Source organism: Nomascus leucogenys, chromosome 8, assembly GCF_006542625.1.
Source record: "Nomascus leucogenys isolate Asia chromosome 8, Asia_NLE_v1, whole genome shotgun sequence".
NCBI lineage: Eukaryota > Metazoa > Chordata > Mammalia > Primates > Hylobatidae > Nomascus > Nomascus leucogenys.
In genome coordinates, this window is record NC_044388.1 from 104,819,486 (window position 1) to 104,837,087 (window position 17,602).

Here is a 17,602-nt window from a genome sequence, read left to right on the forward strand (position 1 = left end):
CAATCATAGCTCACTGTAGCCTCTACCTCCTGGGCTCAAGCCATCCTCCTGCCTCAGCCTCCTGAGTGGCTGGGACTAAAGTTACATGCCTTTATGTTTGGCTTTTTTTTTTTTTTTTGAGATGGAGTCTTGCTCTGTCGCCCAGGCTGGAGTGCAGTGGCGCGATCTCAGCTCACTGTGGCCTCTGCCTCCTGGTTTCCAGTGATTCTCCTGTCTCAGTCTAAGTAGTAGTTAAGGCTGCAGTGAGCCATGATTGCGCCACTGCATTCCAGCCTGGGCAACAGGAAGGGAGACCCTATCTCAAAAAATAGATACACAGACACACATATATAAAATCTGGCAAACCTAAGATTCATGAATGGAAATACACTGGTGTAGCAAGCCCCATCCAGAAACTGAGCATCACCAGGACCCTAGAGTCCCCTAATGTCTCTTCCACATACCCTTATACCACAAGACTCTGGACTTCTAATAGTACATGCTAATTTTGCCTGTTTTAGTACTTTATTTCTTTCTCTTTTCTTTTTTTTTTCTTGAGACAGAGTTTCGCTCTTGTTGCCCACACTGGAGTGCAATGGTGCGTCCTCGGCTCACCACAACCTCTGCCTCCCGGGTTCAAGCGATTTTCGTGCCTCAGCCTCCCAAGTAGCTGGGATTACAGGCATGTGCCACCACACCCGACTGATTTTTGTATTTTTAATAGAGACGGGGCTTTGCCATGTTGGCCTAGCTGGTCTCAAACTCCTGGCCTCACATGATCCTCCTGCCTCGGCCTCCCAAAGTGCTGGGATTACAGGCGTGAGCCACCGTGCCCGGTCAATTATTTTTATTTTATTGTATTTTATTTTATTTTTGAGACAGAGTCTCACTGTCGCCCAGGCTGAAGTGCAGTGGCACGATCTCGGCTCACTGCAGGCTCCGCCCCCCCCAGGGATCACGCCATTCTCCTGCCTCAGTCTCCTGAGTAGCTGGGACTACAGGCGCCCGCCACCTCGCCCAGCTAATTTTTTGTATTTTCAGTAGAGACACGGTTTCACTGTGTTAGCCAGGATGGTCTCGATCTCCTGACCTCGTGATCCACCTGCCTCGGCCTCCCAAAGTGCTGGGATTACAGGCGTGAGCCACCACGCCCGGTCGATTATTATTATTATTATTTTTTTTTTTTGAGACGGAGTCTTGCTCTGTCGCCCAGGCTGGGATGCAGTGGCAGGATCTCGGCTCACTGCAAGCTCCGCCTCCTGGGTTCACTCCATTCTCCTGCCTCAGCCTCCAGAGTAGCTGGGACTACAGGCGCCCACCACCTCACCCGGCTAATTTTTTGTATTTTTAGTAGAGACGGGGTTTCACTGTGTTAGCCTGGATGGTCTCAATCTCCTGACCTTGTGATCTGCCTGCCTTGGCCTCCCAAAGTGCTGGGATTACAGGTGTGAGCCACCATGCCCGGCCTATTATTATTATTTTTGAGACAGTATCTCACTCTGTCACCCAGCCTGGAGTACAGTGGCCTGATCTCGGTTCACTGCAACCTCCACCTTCTGGGTTCAAGGGATTCTCCTGCCTCAGCCTCCTGAGTAGCTGAGATTATAGGCATGTGCCACCATGCCCAGCTAATTTTTGTATTTTTTAATAGAGACTGGGTTTCATCATGTTGGCTGGGCTGGTCTCAAACTCCTGACCTCAAGTGATTCACCCACCTTGGCCTCCCAAAGTGCTGGGATTACAGGCGTGAGCTGCCACACCTAGCTTGTTTTTGTACTTTATACAAATGAAATCGCACAGTGTATACTATTTCGTGTCTTTGTCTTTCACTCAACATTGTATTTGTAGGCTGCATTCACATCATTCCGAGTACCCGTCATTCTTTTCTTTTTTTAGAGATGGAGTCTCACTCTGTCGCCCAGGCTGGATGGAGTGCAGTGGCACAGTCTCAGCTCACTGCAACCTCAGCGTCCCAGGTTCAAGTGATTCTCCTGCCTCAGCCTCCCGAGTAGCTGGGACTACAGGTGCGTGCCACCACTCCTGGTTAATTTTTGTATTTTTAGTAGAGATAGGGTTTCACCATGTTGGCCAGGCTGGTCTTAAACTCCTGACCTCAGGTGATCCACCTGCCTCGGCCTCCCAACGTGCTGGGATTACAGGTGTGAGCCACCTCGTCTGGCCCATTTATTTTCATTGCTTTGTAACTTTCCTTTTCTTGAATATCTCACAATGTATTCATTCTACCTTGGACAGACATTTGCATTGTTTCCAGTTTGTCTATTATGAATCTTGCTGCTGTGAACATTCTTGTACAAATATTGGTACACGTTACGCATATCTGTTGGAGATGTAGGGAGGAGTACCATTGCTGGGTCACAAAGCATGAACACATTCAGCTTGGGTAGTCTTGGCATGCAGTTTTCTGCCTTAGTTGTACCAATCTACCTTCTATTAGCTGTTGTGCTTTCGTTTTTTGCCTTATTCATTTTTTATGCCCTGACAGACCCCCAATGACAGTGGCCTTTGTGACCCCCAGACAAGTGGCTTTCTAAAAATTCTTCTGGGTTGGGCACAGTGGCTCACACCTGTAATCCCAGCAGTTTGGAGGCTGAAGCAGGCGGATCACTTGAGGTCAGGAGTTCAAGACTAGCCTGGCCAACATGGTGAAAACCCATCTCTACTTAAAATACAAAAATTAGTCACGCGTAGTGGCGGGTGCCTGTAACCCCAGCTACTCAGGAGGCTGAGGCAGAAGAATTGCTTGAACCTGGGAGGTGGAGGTTGCAGTGAGCCAAGGATCATGCCATAGCACTCCAGCCTGGATGACAGAGTGAGACTCTTTCTTTCTTTTTTTTTTTGACGGTATCTCCACTCACTGCAAGCTCCGCCTCCCGGGTCCAGGCCATTGTCCTGCCTCAGCCTCCGGAGTAGCTGGGACTACAGGTGCCTGCAACCATGCCCCGCTAATTTTTTGTATTTTTAGTAGAGATGGGGCTTCACCGTGTTAGCCAGCACAATCTCGATCTCCTGACCTTGTGATCCGCCCACCTCAGCCTCCCAAAGTGCTGGGATTACAGACGTGAGCCACTGCGCCTGGCCCAGAGTGAGACTCTTTCTATAAATAAATAAATAGTAAAAATTCTTCTGGTCTGGTGTGGTGGCTTATGCCTGTAATACCAGCACTTTGGGAGGCTGAGGTGGGCAGTTGGCTTGGGACCAGGAGTTGGAGATCAGCCTGGGCAACATGGCCAAACCCTGTGCCTACTAAAAATACAAAAAATTAGCCAGGCATGGGGGCGATGTCTGTAGTCCCAGCTACTCAGGAGGCTGAGGTGGGAGGATCACCTGAGCCTAGGAAGTTGAGGCTGCAGTGAGCCATGATCACTAATGTGCTTGAGCCTCAGAGACAGGATGGGACCTTGTCTTTTTTTTTTTTTTTGAGACAGAGTCTCGCTGTGTCGCTCATGCTGGAGTGCAGTGTTGCCATCTCAGCTCACTGCAAGCTCCACCTCCCGGGTTCACGCCATTCTCCTGCCTCAGCCTCTCCGAGTAGCTGGGACTACGGGCGCCCGCCACTATGCCCGGCTAATTTTTTTGTATTTTTAGTAGAGACAGGGTTTCACCGTGGTCTCGATCTCCTGACCTCGTGATCCGCCCGCCTCGGCCTCCCAAAGTGCTGGGATTACAAGCGTGAGCCACCGCGCCCGGCCTAAATTTTTTGTATTTTTAGTAGAGACGGGGTTTCACCATGTTAGCCAGGATGGTCTCGATTTCCTGACCTCGTGATCCGCCTGCCTGGGCCTCCCAAAGTGCTGGGATTACAGGCGTGAGCCACTGCGCCCGGCTGGGACCTTGTCTTAAAAAAAAAAAAAAAAAAAGTCTTTTTTTGAGACAGGGTCCTGCTCTGTCGCCTAGGCTGGGGTGCAGTAGCACGATCTCGGCTCACTGCAACCTCCACCTCCCAGGTTCAAGCGATTCTCCTGCTTCAGCCTCCCAAGTAGCTGGGATTACAGGCGCCCACCACCACGCCCAGCTAACATAAACCCTCTTCTAACTCTTAACTTGTATCCCTTTCTGAAATAAGTGAAGAGTGAATAAACACTCCAAGTCTCCAAAGGTTCCTGCTTTTCCCTCTTCCTTTGTAATTCTTTTTTTCTTTTTTTTTTTTTAATGCAGGCATCTAATTCCTTTGTAATTCTTGATTGGGAAACCTTTTTTTCAACATTAATCTATCCCTTCAAGCAGAGACAAGGGAGGTCAGCAAGGAGTTAGCGAGACCGGGCAGTGGGGGTGTGGTTTACTGAGGAATGTTCCAAGCTTAGGTGAGGCAACAGCACGTGTTTAAATCTTTGGGAGGCCAAAGGAGAAAAAAAAAAGAGGATAAATTCTCAGTAGGGGCAGGCCTGTCTACCTGGGGATTTGGGAATGAACTGGGGGATAGGCTGCGGGGGTTTCACGTGAAACCAGGAGGTCTAGAAAGCACGGGGATCCTCTCCTCAAGGAAGAACTTGCCCCTCCCCCAAAGCCAAGAGTGCCCCTGCAGAGCCAGGCAGAGAGCAACTAAAAGAAATTTCTCCTGATTGGAGGGTGGGTGGGATGAGGCTGGGGGAGGGGGCTGGGGTGTGTGTCCCACTGTCATGTAAATATCCCTTCCAGGCAGGGCGGCTCCAGTGCAGATTTAAGCCGTTGGCACCTGGGGCAGTCTCAGTGTTCAGCCTGCTTCCGGACGAGCGAGGAGACTCGTGGTCTGGTTCTGGGACTTCCCTAACAGCATGGCCCCTAAACGCCAGTCTCCACTCCCGCCTCAAAAGAAGAAACCAAGACCCCCTCCTGCTCTGGGACCGCAGGAGATACCGGCCTCTGCAGGCTTGCCGAAGAAGGGAGGTACGTTTCTGCGCTAAGTTTTATTGGAGGTTTAAGGGATTTGCAAGCATTGACTCTGATTTTTTTCCCCCCAGTCCCTCTTGAGATGTGACGCCTAAGTGCCCCCGAAGGGTTTTAAACCTGGGATGGTGGATTAAGTTTACGTGAAGAACTAGAAGGGACTAGACTGGGAGAACGGGAGTGCACGGGAGCTCATTCCTGCCCCCAACTCAACACTGACCCCTGAGCTTGTCTCCCCAGCCCCCAAACTTCCTCCTCTGGGGCTCCCTTTCTTGGCAAGGGGCACTGCCAGCCAGCCTGAGGCCCCTCCTTCACCCCTCCACATCCAGCCAAATCCCCGATTCCTGGTGGTTCTACCTCAGTATCTCTCAGATCTGTCCACCTCTCTCTCTGTTCTTGCTGCCGACGGCGGCCCACAACTCTGGCCTGAATCTCTGCCACCTCCTCATCTTGGCTTCCAACTTCCTCCTCCTCCCCTTCAGCCTGAGCATAGCCAATCACGTGGCCCACTCCCCGGCTTAAACCCCTCCCTTGCCTCCCCCCGTCCTCCAGGTGCTCAGAAACCTCTGGCCCGCCCACCCGGTCCCTGCCGACCTCTCCGGGTTCAACTCCTGAGACTCCCCACCTGGAGGCCTCCCTCAAGGTGGTACCCTTCACCTTGACCTCCTGGGACTCTACCCTCTGACCTCAGGGCCTAGACACCCACTTGCCCTTTCCTCTCCTTACCTGTGCACCACCTGCAGCTCTCTGCTGGAAAGTCACTTCCTGTGGGCATTCTGTGAGCCCCAGCACTTGGGAGTTAGGAGTCCCAGAGTCACGCTGCCCCACCCTCTTGTCATTACACTGTAACCAGCAGTTTCATGCCTGCCTTTCCCCCCATTAAACTTAGAGGTGAGGGCTGCATTTTGGGAGACATAGCTGGAGCTGGATACAGAGTTGACTGTTCTGGTGAATAGGTCTGGCTCAGAGGGGAGGGTTGTGGTGGAGCCTTCCGGGGCTGGGTGTGGATAGGCCCAGGGCCTGCAAGGAAACAGGAAGCTTTGATTGGCTGAGGGCAAGCGACTCTTAGGGAAGACACACTGAGGAGGAGCCCTACCTCAGGGCTCAGTGTGGACCTGTTAGCACTTTTACTGGGTCTCAGTCCCTTTTCCTCCACATGGGATGCAGAGACCTCCTGCCCAGCTTGAAACCTACCTTGCTGGGTGAGCCACATAAAACAACCTGTCCTTGTTTTCTCTTCTGTAAAATGGGATCCACAGTACTCATCTCCAGGATTGCTGTGAGTTTGAAATCTAAGGGAAGCACTAGACAGCGCCTAGCACATCATCAGTGCTCTAGAGTGCATTTGTGCGCAGCAAAATGTGGGTGAGTCTTCCTAGTCTCCTTCCAGTGAGCTTCCTGGGAGCATTAACAGGACTGGAAGGGATGGAAAGGTGTGTGGGGGTTCATCTAAACCCAAAGAAGAGCTCCTGCTGCTTAGTATGCACTGATGGCATGCCAGAAGTTGTGCCAAGCACTTCTCTATCCTCACAGCCATGTGCTGTGGACATCCCAATTTTACAGATCAGAACAGGAGGCTCAAAGAGATGTGTATGTGTCTGTGGCGGGGGAGATGTTCCAGGCTCTGGAGATTTTTTGGTCTGTGCTTGGGACACTGCAGCACTGTGGGGAATGCCAGCCTCTCTCTATTCCAGTCTTTCTGGCAGTGGGGTTCTGTCCTCTTCAAAGGGAGCCGGGGGCCAGGTGCGGTGGCTCACCCCTGTAATCCCAGCACTTTGGGAGGCCGAGGTGGGCAGATCACCTGAGGTCAGAAGTTCAAGACCATCCTGGCCAACATGGCTAAACCCCATCTCTACCAAAGACAGTTAGTGCCATTGCACTCCAGCCTGGGCGACAAGAACAACAACAACAACAACAATGAAAACAACCAAAGGGGCCAGGAGGAGAGGAGAGAAGAAAGGGAGGAATTCTGAGTGAGGGGAGAGGCCAAGGAGAGAGAATGCAGAGCTACTGGCGTTGGAGACAGGGAGAGAGCAGATTCCTGAGAGTGGGTGAATAACTTCTCAGTGTGCCCCCGGCTCGCCCGTGTTTACTGACACCCCTGGCCCTTTTGCTTTCTCTTTCTCTTCAACTTCCTAGTGTGCTCATATTTATCTTGAGAAGCACTGTGTGGGGAAAGGCAGGAAAAGAGGGGCAGGGAGGTGGCAGGGAGGGTTGGGAGGCCAGAAAGGGAACCTGAAAGCCCACTCCCCCATCAGAAGGCATTACAGGGTTCCCTGGGACCCCTGCAGGTGCTTGGGAAACAGGCAGATCAGGCACTTAGGAGACACTGTGGGTCAGGAGTGACCCTGTGGGTCAGGCTTTGAGAATGGAAGCAGCCAGCCCTTGGCATAGTGTTCTCAGACAGATTCAGCCCAGGAGTGGGTCTTGCAATCAATTTGGTGGGGTGTGACCTGCATTTTAAATAGGAAATTAGAATCACATCACCGTTGGTAAGGGTAAGTTTTGGTTTGTGTGTGCTAGGTCATGATGTCAAAAGTACTTCTGACTGTTGGTCACATTAAAAAAATAGAGGCAGGGTGCGATGGCTAACTCTTGTAATCCCAGAGCTCTGGAAGGCTGGGGCTGAAGGATGGTTTGAGCTCAGGAGTTTGAGACCAGTCTGGGCAACATGGTGATACCTCGTCTCTACAAAAGATAAAATACAAAGTTAGCCAGGCAAGGTGGCAGTGGCACTTGGCCTGTGATCCCAGCTACTCAGAAGGCTGAGGTGGAAGGATCCCCAGAGCCCAGGAGGTCAAGGCTGCAGTGAGCCATGGTTCTGGGCGACAGAGAGAGACCCTGTCTCATAATAATAATAACAATAAAATAAAAATAGAAAAACTGTTTTAAGGTAAGGGCTTTGTCAGTTGCTACTTGGTTTAGAATCTTGGTTCTGTCAACTTGCAACAAAGTTTAGTTTATGCTAGGCACAGTGGGTGGCTCATGCCTGTAGTCCCAGCACTTTGGGAGGCCGAGGTGGGCAGATCACCTGAGGTTAGGAGTTCGAGACCAGCCTGGCCAACGTGGTGAAACCCCGTCTCTACTAAAAAATACAAAAATTAGCTTGGCGTGGTAGTAGGCGCCTGTAATCCCAGATACTCGGGAGGCTAAGACACTCACCAGGCACTGTCTTGAACATAAAAGATGCTGCTTGAGCTTTAAGAGCTGATAGTGGGCCGGGCTCAGTGGCTCATGCCTGTAATCTCAGCACTTTGGGAGGCAGAGGCAGGTGGATCACGTGAGGTCAGGAGTTTGAGACCAGTCTGGCCAACATGGTGAAAACCTGTCTCTACCAAAAAATACAAAAAATAGCAGGGCGTGGTGATGCACATCTGTAATCCCAGCAACTCAGGATGCTGAGGCAGGAGAATCATTTGAACCCGGGAGGCGGAGATTGCAGTGAGCTGAGATGGCGCCACTGCACTCCAGCCTGGAAGACAGAGTGAGACCTGGTCCCCTCCCCCCCCAAAAAAAAGAGCCAATAGTAAAGTGTGAGTTCTGGAAGGCAGAATTCCAACCCCAAGTTCTGGTTAAAAATGTCCAAAGAGAGTTTTCAGGCATTTTTTTGTTTTTCTTTTAGAGACAGGGTCTTGCTCTGTCACTCAGGCTTCAGTGCAGTGGCTGCATTGGGGCTCACTGAAGCCTGGAATTCCTGGGCCCAAGCGATCCTCCTGCCTTGGCCTCCCAAAGTGCTGGGATAACGGGAGTGAGCTACTGCATGGCCAGGATTTGAAACTGGCCAGCGTATCACTAAAATCAACAAATGGTACTGGCCGGGCGCAGTGGCTCACGCCTGTAATCCCAGCACTTTGGGAGGACGAGGTGAGTGGATCACCCCAGGTCAGTAGACCAGCCTGGCCAAGGTGGTGAAACTCCATCTCTACTAAAAATACAAAAATTAGCCGGGAATGGTGGCAGGTGTCTGTAGCCCCAGCTACTCGGGAGGCCGAGGCAGGAGAATTGCTTGAACCCGAGAGGCAGAGCTTGCAGTGAGCCCAGACGGCGCCACTGCACTCCAGCCTGGGGGACAGAGCAAGACTCCCGTCTCAAAACAAACAAATGCTACTAATCAAGGTTTTTCAGGCTTTTTATGGTTCATGACTTGGGGCGCTGGAGGGACAGAATGTGGGGCATCCGCATTACTTGAAAAATATTATTTAAACAAAATGCTTTGGCCCTCCTTAGTGGTTCAGAGCTTTGCCTCTCAAGTAGACCTTGTTGGCCCCTTTCATCTCTGGGAACAGAACACCGCCTATCGCATGGGGCTGTTGTGAGGCCTCGGTGAGATAACCGTGCCATGCACTGCTGAAACTGGCACTTAACGCTCAGTATGATTCTTGCGGGCGCTCCGCACCGCGGACTAATGTGGTACCTCCCTGCCTTCACACGACTTCGAGTTTAATGTGGCTTCAGTGTCGTAACGTTTATCATTTCATAACAGAAACGGGTTGAGAGAGGAAGGGTGACTTGCTCAAGGGTACAAGCTTGCTGGGCAGGGCTTGCACTAAAACCCAGGAATGGCCCTGAGCGCGGATTACACAGCCTGGGGCTTCGCACACGAGCCCGAGTTTGAGTCCGATCGGCAGTTCCCCATCTGGCATCCAGGATGGGATGCCCCCTGCTTTCTCCATGAAGTGGAAGGCGCCGAGAGGCCGGGAGGAATTCGCGGCCCCCATGCGAGGCCGGGCCTGCACTTTCGGGGTGGTGGGCGCCCCGCTCCCGCTGCCCCGCGGAGCAGGGAAGCCGCTCGCTCACCACGTGACGCGCCGGCCGGGGGCACCCGCGCCTCCGTGCGAGGCCCCGCCTACCGGCCCGCCGCGCGCCAGTGTCCTGGGTCGGGCCGGAGAGGGGAGAGCGGGGGAGGGGACGCGGCGCGGGGGGCGGTCGTGCGTCGCCGCGCGCCTTCCTCCCGCCTCTCGCCGGGCCCTGTGTCTCCGCGCCGCGACTCCGCCCCCTCATCCCGCCGCCCAGGCCAATGGCGGCGCGGCGCGAGCCTCCCCGGCCAGAGGCGGAGCATCCGCGCGGGGCCTGGCGCGCCTGCGCTCTGCGCCCGCCCCTCGCCGTAGGAGGAGGTGGAGGAGGAGGCGGCTAGGGAGAGCGAGCAGCGAGCTGGCTGGAGCGCCGAGCGCGAGTGAGGGAGCCGAGCCGCCCGCCGCCGCCGCCTCCGCCTCCCCTCCGCGAACAGGAGCCCGGGCCGGGGCCCGGCACGCCGCCCCAGCCCGTCCCTCGGCGTCAGGCCGCGAGGGCAGCGCGCGCGAGCGAGCGAGGGGGAGGGAGAGCGAGCGAGCGCCGGGAGGAGGCGGCCGGACCGAGCGGGCGCCCGCGCGTGTGGCGTGAGGGGAAGCCGCCTGCCCGCCCCCTTCGCCTTCCCTTCTCTCCCCCTCCCCGCTCCCCCCCCGACCGCGGAGCAGCACCATGTCGGCGCCGGCGGCCAAAGTCAGTAAAAAGGAGCTCAACTCCAACCACGACGGGGCCGACGAGACCTCAGGTGAGAGCAGCGAGCCCGGGGGCCGGCCCGCGCCGCCATCTTCGCCGCCCGCCCCGGCCCGCAGGCCGCCGGCGGGGCCCGGGGCGCGCGCGGGGGGCGCCGGGCGGGGGGGCGCGGCGCGGCCGGGCGGGGGCCCGCGGACTCGGCGCCCTTTTTTGTGCGCGGCTGGGCTGGGGGCCTGGGTGGCGCCGCGGCGGCGGCCGGCGCTGCGAGGCGGGGGCGCTGCGGCCTGCTCGGCGCGGGCGGAGGAGACCCCCCCTTCCTCTCCCCCCTCCCTCGCTCTCCTCCCCCTCCCTCCCTCCCGAGAAGCCTCTCTTTATTGTGCTCCGCCATGATGCCTCGCTCCCATCAGCCGCCGCCGCCGCCGCCACATGGTGCGGCCGGACGCGGCCCCGCGCCCGACCTCCCGCGCGGTTCCGCTTCGCGCCCGGCCCGCGGCGGCGCCCCCGGCACCCCCGCCCAGAGGCTGGCCCCGGCGGGGCTTCTGCTTGGAGCTGGGGTGGGGTGGGGGCGCGGGGAGCACGCGGGCGGCCGCGCGCTGGGCCTTGGCCGGCCGGGAGGATGCTCTGGCCAGCCCGGGCGCACTCCCCACGTGGGGCGGCCGCCCCGTCGCGCCAGCGTGCGGAGAAACCTGGCGACGCGACCAGTGTATCGGGGGTCTTGGAAATGGCTAAGAAAGCTGGTCTCTGCCTAGGAGGCTCTCGGCAGGGGGGCTGCCAATCCCGGGATGGTTACCGGAAATGAACCGCGCGATATGGTCCCTTCACACCCACTTAGCTTTGTAGGGGGTTTGTAGTCTTTACAGGACAAAAGGGCACCTATTCCAGAGCACACCCCCTTTTCTTCCTCTCCCTTCTGTGCCTCACTGCTTTCTGATTTAATAGTTGCTCCCAGTAAGTGCTCCAAAGTCGTGTGGGGCCGCATCTGCGGTCCGCCCGCCTGAATTGGGTTGGAGGGGTTCGTGTTCTGAGAAGGGGAAGGCCAGTGTGTAGGATGGAGCCCCGTGCCTTTCCAGTCTTTGTAGGCGTGTCTGGTGTCTTCATTGTAATAGCAGAGTCGTCAACTTTCTATGAAAGGTGGTTTTACCTTGATAGGTGGTAGTGGTGGCCTAATTTGTATCATTGTCATGGATTTAGTTTCCATATTCTAGTTAGCAGCTGCTACTGTTCTCTTGCAAGTGTATAAAGTGAAATAATAAACGTGAAGACTTCTGAATAAGGTTATTCTGTATCTTTCATAGTAGAAACCTTAATGATCGGTCTGCTGTAGTGAAACTCTTTAAAAAGGCACTATAGAAAACCAATTTCTGAGTAAACCAGCAGACAGCATGACTTGTGAATGGTCTTTTAATTAATTAAAAAGAAATTTGTTAGCTACAGGCATGAACATGTGGAACCGCTTACCTTTGTAGTAGGCGTTTTTGTTTTTGTTTTAATGGCTTTTGGAATATTATAGTATTAACATCTGGAAAACTAGGTAAATTTATCTTATAATTAGAATTAAGTTTTTTGTTCCTTTTTTGCAGAAAAAGAACAGCAAGAAGCGATTGAACACATTGATGAAGTACAAAATGAAATAGACAGGTAACATTTTTCTTAATACACTTTGGAGAAATTTTCTGAGATGTGTCTAATAGCCCGGTAATTATTGAAGCTGTAGTCAAATCTATCCACTGTCAAAGGGGAAATGATTCTAACTTCGTTGGAAATACTTGCGTAGATTCAGTGTTTTTTGGTGAAGTGATTGTACAAAGTTTTTGAAAGTACATCGACCTTACAAGGTTTGGGTTTACTTTCAAAGACTGAAAAATTGTCTCAATTGCAGTGTAGTGATGGTTTAGCAGTGTGGCATCAGTGGTTGCTGTAACTTGCCTTACAACTTTGTTATGGAATTAGCCACTTTAGAAATTGTGCTTGAGGGAAACAATTGAAATTGGACTGGAAATAGAGTGGGTGAAGTAAATACACACGTTACCAGAGTGTTGAGTTTGGGCACTCAACAGTCATTACTGAGTGTTTATTGATAAATCAGACAAAATTGCCATCTTAGTTTTGAGTGTCTAAATTAGGTGATAATAGTTATTATAATTTGGTATTTTGCATGACTCAAGCTAGTAAGTAAATACACATTCCGTAATCTCAACCAATTTTTTAATTTGTTAAATACTATCATTGTCAACATCTCTTTTCATTTGCTTCAGACTTAATGAACAAGCCAGTGAGGAGATTTTGAAAGTAGAACAGAAATATAACAAACTCCGCCAACCATTTTTTCAGAAGAGGTCAGAATTGATCGCCAAAATCCCAAATTTTTGGGTAACAACATTTGTCAACCATCCACAAGGTATGTTTTGGACAGGGCATTGTTAAAGGATAAAACAATGTTTGTTAGAATGGAGGAAGCTTGAGAATGGAGGAAGCTTGGTGAAGACTTAGTCCAGCATGCTGGGTCACATGCAACAAAGACAGGCTGAGTGTGGTGGCTCACCTATAATCCCAGCACTTTGGGGAGGCCGAGGTGGGTGGATCACTTGAGGTCAGGGGTTCGAAACCAGCTTGGCCAACATGGTGAAACCCTGTTTCTACTAAAAATACAAAAAAATTAGCTGGGCGTGGTGGCGCACGCTTGTAATCCCAGCTACTCGCTACTTGGGAGGCTGAGGCAGGAGAATCCTGGAGGGGGAGGTTGCAGTGAGCTGAGATTGTGCGCCTTTGATTCTAGCCTGGGTGACAAGAGTGAGACTGTCTCGAAAAAAAAAAAAAACCCTCAAAGATGGGAAAAGACTTAGAGCTACTGCTTTCTATTCTGTTTAGGAGAAGCTATATTCTAATTGCTTGATGAAAGATAGTGACAGTCTTTCATTTATCAATTGCCTTTAGTTGATAATGGGTTTATAAAACCAAAGATGCTCACTAAGTTTGGAAAAATTTTAAAGGGATCACTTAAATTGTTGTTAGTGTGTGCCTGTTGAAAATTCAACTGACCTGTAATTTTCTGGCCTAGTGTCTGCACTGCTTGGGGAGGAAGACGAAGAGGCACTGCATTATTTGACCAGAGTTGAAGTGACAGAATTTGAAGATATTAAATCAGGTTACAGAATAGATTTTGTAAGTATCTCTAACTTAATCTTGTTTGCCACTGTGGAAATCAATGTGAGCTTTGGTTGGAAGTCCTGTTCATATTTCTGATCTTTCAATTATTTATTACAGTATTTTGATGAAAATCCTTACTTTGAAAATAAAGTTCTCTCCAAAGAATTTCATCTGAATGAGAGTGGTGATCCATCTTCAAAGTCCACCGAAATCAAATGGAAATCTGGAAAGGTATGTTTTGAGGAATTATTTGACAAAAATAGCATTTTCTTATTTCAGTTTAGTTTTAACCACTTACAAGTGCTTGATACTTTGGTCATGTGGCTAAATAAAAAACCTTAAAATATAAAACATTCCAGTGTGCTGAAGCCAAGTATTACAATAGTTTAGAGTTCTCATTAGATACCACAGATGGAGGCAGGAAGATCTCTTGAGCCTAGGAGTTTACCCTGGGCAACATAGACCCTTACCTTCCAAAAAAACAACAAAAAAGAGAAAATTTATCCCAAGTTTAAGAATTGAGAACTGGACTAAATTTTTTGTTGTCGTTTTCTGCAGTGGTGACTGAGCTCTTCAAATGGCTTGCCATTTCTCAAAATCATTTACATCCGTATTTAGGTAGTAAGACATAATTTAGATATTTATACTGTGTTGTGCTAGTGGCTGTTACAGTGGAACTAATTTTATGGAACACCAAATTTAGTTGATACTATCTCTACCTGCTGTACAGTTTTATAATTGCTCTTAGGTAATAATAGTAGTGTAGATAGTATACTGATACTTGTTTTGCTTAGCTTTTGGGGAAAATCTTATTTTTTAAATTATAGGGAGTTTGGGTGTAATGGAGAGATTGTATCAAAAGCTCTTCTGGTATTCATTTAGGATTTGACGAAACGTTCAAGTCAAACGCAGAATAAAGCCAGCAGGAAGAGGCAGCATGAGGAACCAGAGAGCTTCTTTACCTGGTTTACTGACCATTCTGACGCAGGTGCTGATGAGTTAGGAGAGGTCATCAAAGATGATATTTGGCCAAACCCATTACAGTACTACTTGGTGAGTTCCAGTACTCGTTTATTAAAGGTTGGACTTGTCTCGGTTGTTTAAAAATGAGTCCGTATACTGTGTTTTTTTTTTTGTTTTTTTTTTAAGGTTCCCGATATGGATGATGAAGAAGGAGAAGGAGAAGATGATGATGATGATGATGAAGAGGAGGAAGGATTAGAAGATATTGATGAAGAAGGGGATGAGGATGAAGGTGAAGAAGATGAAGATGATGATGAAGGGGAGGAAGGAGAGGTAAAAGAAAATTTTGGTTAAACCCACAAAGATAACGTTTAAAGAATTCACCATGTTATTTTGGGGTTATATATATAGTGTGGTAGAACTGACCAGAACTGATTGTGGAAAAAAATAAGCCATTTTGTTGTTCAAGAATTAAGGAAATGTTTGATAGGCACATGGTACTAATGTTTAACCAGTTTTTTGTTGTTGTTTAGTCTTGTCACCATCCAAGCTTGTTTTTCCCTAGCCAGTACTTAGGCAATATAGGCAGTGTAGCTGGTCAAATTCTGACATCTCTGAAATAACAAAGTTTCATGTATTTTCGACAAACTGCACAATTCCTGAATAGTCAAATTAGGATAGGTTGGTGCAGCATCATCACGGGTGTTTCCTTCGATGCAGCTGACAGGTTTAGAAACTGGAGTGCCCCCAGGGCATATGTTTTGTGGGGTCCATTGTGGTCCATATGAAAGCAAGCAAGTCTCAGCATTAATCCTGAAGATTAACTGCCCACTTTTTCTTTCAGGAGGATGAAGGAGAAGATGACTAAATAGAACACTGATGGATTCCAACCTTCCTTTTTTTAAATTTTCTCCAGTCCCTGGGAGCAAGTTGCAGTCTTTTTTTTTTTTTTTTTTTTTTTCTTTTTCCTCTTGTGCTCAGTCGCCCTGTTCTTGAGGTCTCTCTTCTCTACTCCATGGTTCTCAACTTATTTGGGGGGAAATACCTTGAGCAGAATACAATGGGAAAAGAGTCTCTACCCCTTTCTGTTCGAAGTTCATTTTTATCCCTTCCTGTCTGAACAAAAACTGTATGGAATCAACACCACCGAGCTCTGTGGGAAAAAAGAAAAACCTGCTCCCTTCGCTCTGCTGGAAGCTGGAGGGTGCTAGGCCCCTGTGTAGTAGTGCATAGAATTCTAGCTTTTTTCCTCCTTTCTCTGTATATTGGGCTCAGAGAGTACACTGTGTCTCTATGTGAATATGGACAGTTAGCATTTACCAACATGTATCTGTCTACTTTCTCTTGTTTAAAAAAAGAAAAAAAAAACTTAAAAAAACGGGGTTATAGAAGGTCAGCAAAGGGTGGGTTTGAGATGTTTGGGTGGGTTAAGTGGGCATTTTGACAACATGGCTTCTCCTTTGGCATGTTTAATTGTGATATTTGACAGACATCCTTGCAGTTTAAGATGACACTTTTAAAATAAATTCTCTCCTAATGATGACTTGAGCCCTGCCACTCAATGGGAGAATCAGCAGAACCTGTAGGATCTTATTTGGAATTGACATTCTCTATTGTAATTTTGTTCCTGTTTATTTTTAAATTTTCTTTTTGTTTCACTGGAAAGGAAAGATGATGCTCAGTTTTAAACGTTCAAAGTGTACAAGTTGCTTTGTTACAATAAAACTAAATGTGTACACAAAGGATTTGATGCTTTTCTCTCAGCATAGGTATGCTTACTATGACCTTCCAAGTTTGACTTCTATAACATCCCTGTCAAACTTTTGTCACCCTAACTTCGTATTTTTTGATACGCACTTTGCAGGATGACCTCAGGGCTATGTGGATTGAGTAATGAGATTTGAATCAATGTATTAATATCTCCATAGCTGGGAAACGTGGGTTCAATTTGCCATTGGTTTCTGAAAGTATTCACATCATTTGGGATACCAGATTGCTCAATACTTTCTGCGTATATCGTGCCCTTGATTTTTATCTCCAAGTGGCAGTTTTTAAAATTGGCCTTTTGCCTGGATATAAAGTAATAGTGCCTGCCACCACCATCCAACAGACCTGGTGCTCTAATGCCAAGTTATACACGGGACAGTTGCTGGCATGTCTTCATTGGCTATATAAAATGTGGCCAAGAAGATAGGCTCTCAGTAAGAAGTCTGTGATGGTTAGCAGTAACTGTCCCTGCTCTCTGGTATAAAGCTCTCAAATGTGACTATGTGAATCTGGGTGGGATAATGGACTCGGCTCTGTCTGCTCAATGCCATTGTGCAGAGAAGCACCCTAATGCATAAGCTTTTTAATGCTGTAAAATATAGTCGCTGAAATTAAATGCCACTTTTTCAGAGGTGAATTAATGGACAGTCTGGTGAAATTCAAAGCTTTTTGATGTATAAAACTTGATAAATGGAACTATTCCATCAATAGGCAAAAGTGTAACAACCTATCTAGATGGATAGTATGTAATTTCTGCACAGGTCTCTGTTTAGTAAATACATCACTGTATACCAATCAGGAATCTTGCTCCAATAAAGGAACATAAAGATTTTTTTTGGACTGGGGTCATTCTCCTTGTTTTGTAGAGAAATGTTACTTGCTATTGGATTTAGATCTGGTTCTAGGTTTTTTTTGTCTTCACATCATTAGTGACTGGGGAAGTGTGGGTTAGCGCTAATGGTGTAACATTGGTTGAGAAAGCTTTGAGCTGGTCGGTGTACAAGTAAAGGACAAATTCAAATATATTGGATACAGTTTCTGAGTAAACAGTTTCTGAGAGGGTGAGTATAGCATTTTCATTTTGAAGTCTCAAAAGTACTTCACTAGGAAGAAAATTGAGTACACTGGGTCCTGTTAATCTGCAGCTTCAGCTACATGTGGTCAACTGCAGTTCAGATACTTTGAGACTACATTCACACCTATACTGTATACTGTTACATGTGTGAATGTATACAGTTACAGTATACAATAGTCAAAATTGTCCTATACTGTTAATCTCTTACTGTGCTTAATTTGGAAATTAAGTTTTATAGGCATGTAGAGGAAAAATTGTATGGGGCTTGGTACTCCTGTGGTTTCAGGCAGCCACTGGGGCATCTTAGAATGT

At 49.1% G+C, this 17,602-nt stretch overlaps 1 protein-coding gene across 2 annotated transcripts; it reads left to right on the plus strand.

The window, feature by feature from the left end:
- Positions 1 to 4,736: 4,736 nt before the first annotated feature.
- Positions 4,737 to 17,055, plus strand: SET (SET nuclear proto-oncogene). 2 transcript variants are annotated; one of them, XM_030817954.1, is made up of 8 exons: positions 4,737 to 4,863; positions 11,919 to 11,976; positions 12,594 to 12,736; positions 13,397 to 13,500; positions 13,603 to 13,716; positions 14,368 to 14,538; positions 14,635 to 14,781; positions 15,293 to 17,055. In XM_030817954.1, the coding sequence occupies exons 1-8, from the start codon at positions 4,752 to 4,754 to the stop codon at positions 15,314 to 15,316; spliced, it is 873 nt and encodes a 290-aa protein (XP_030673814.1). In that variant the 5' UTR covers positions 4,737 to 4,751; the 3' UTR covers positions 15,317 to 17,055. The 2 variants fall into 2 exon arrangements, with proteins under 2 accessions (XP_030673814.1, XP_030673813.1); XM_030817953.1 differs by lacking the exon at positions 4,737 to 4,863 and adding an exon at positions 9,961 to 10,393.
- The last annotated feature ends 547 nt before the right edge of the window (positions 17,056 to 17,602 follow it).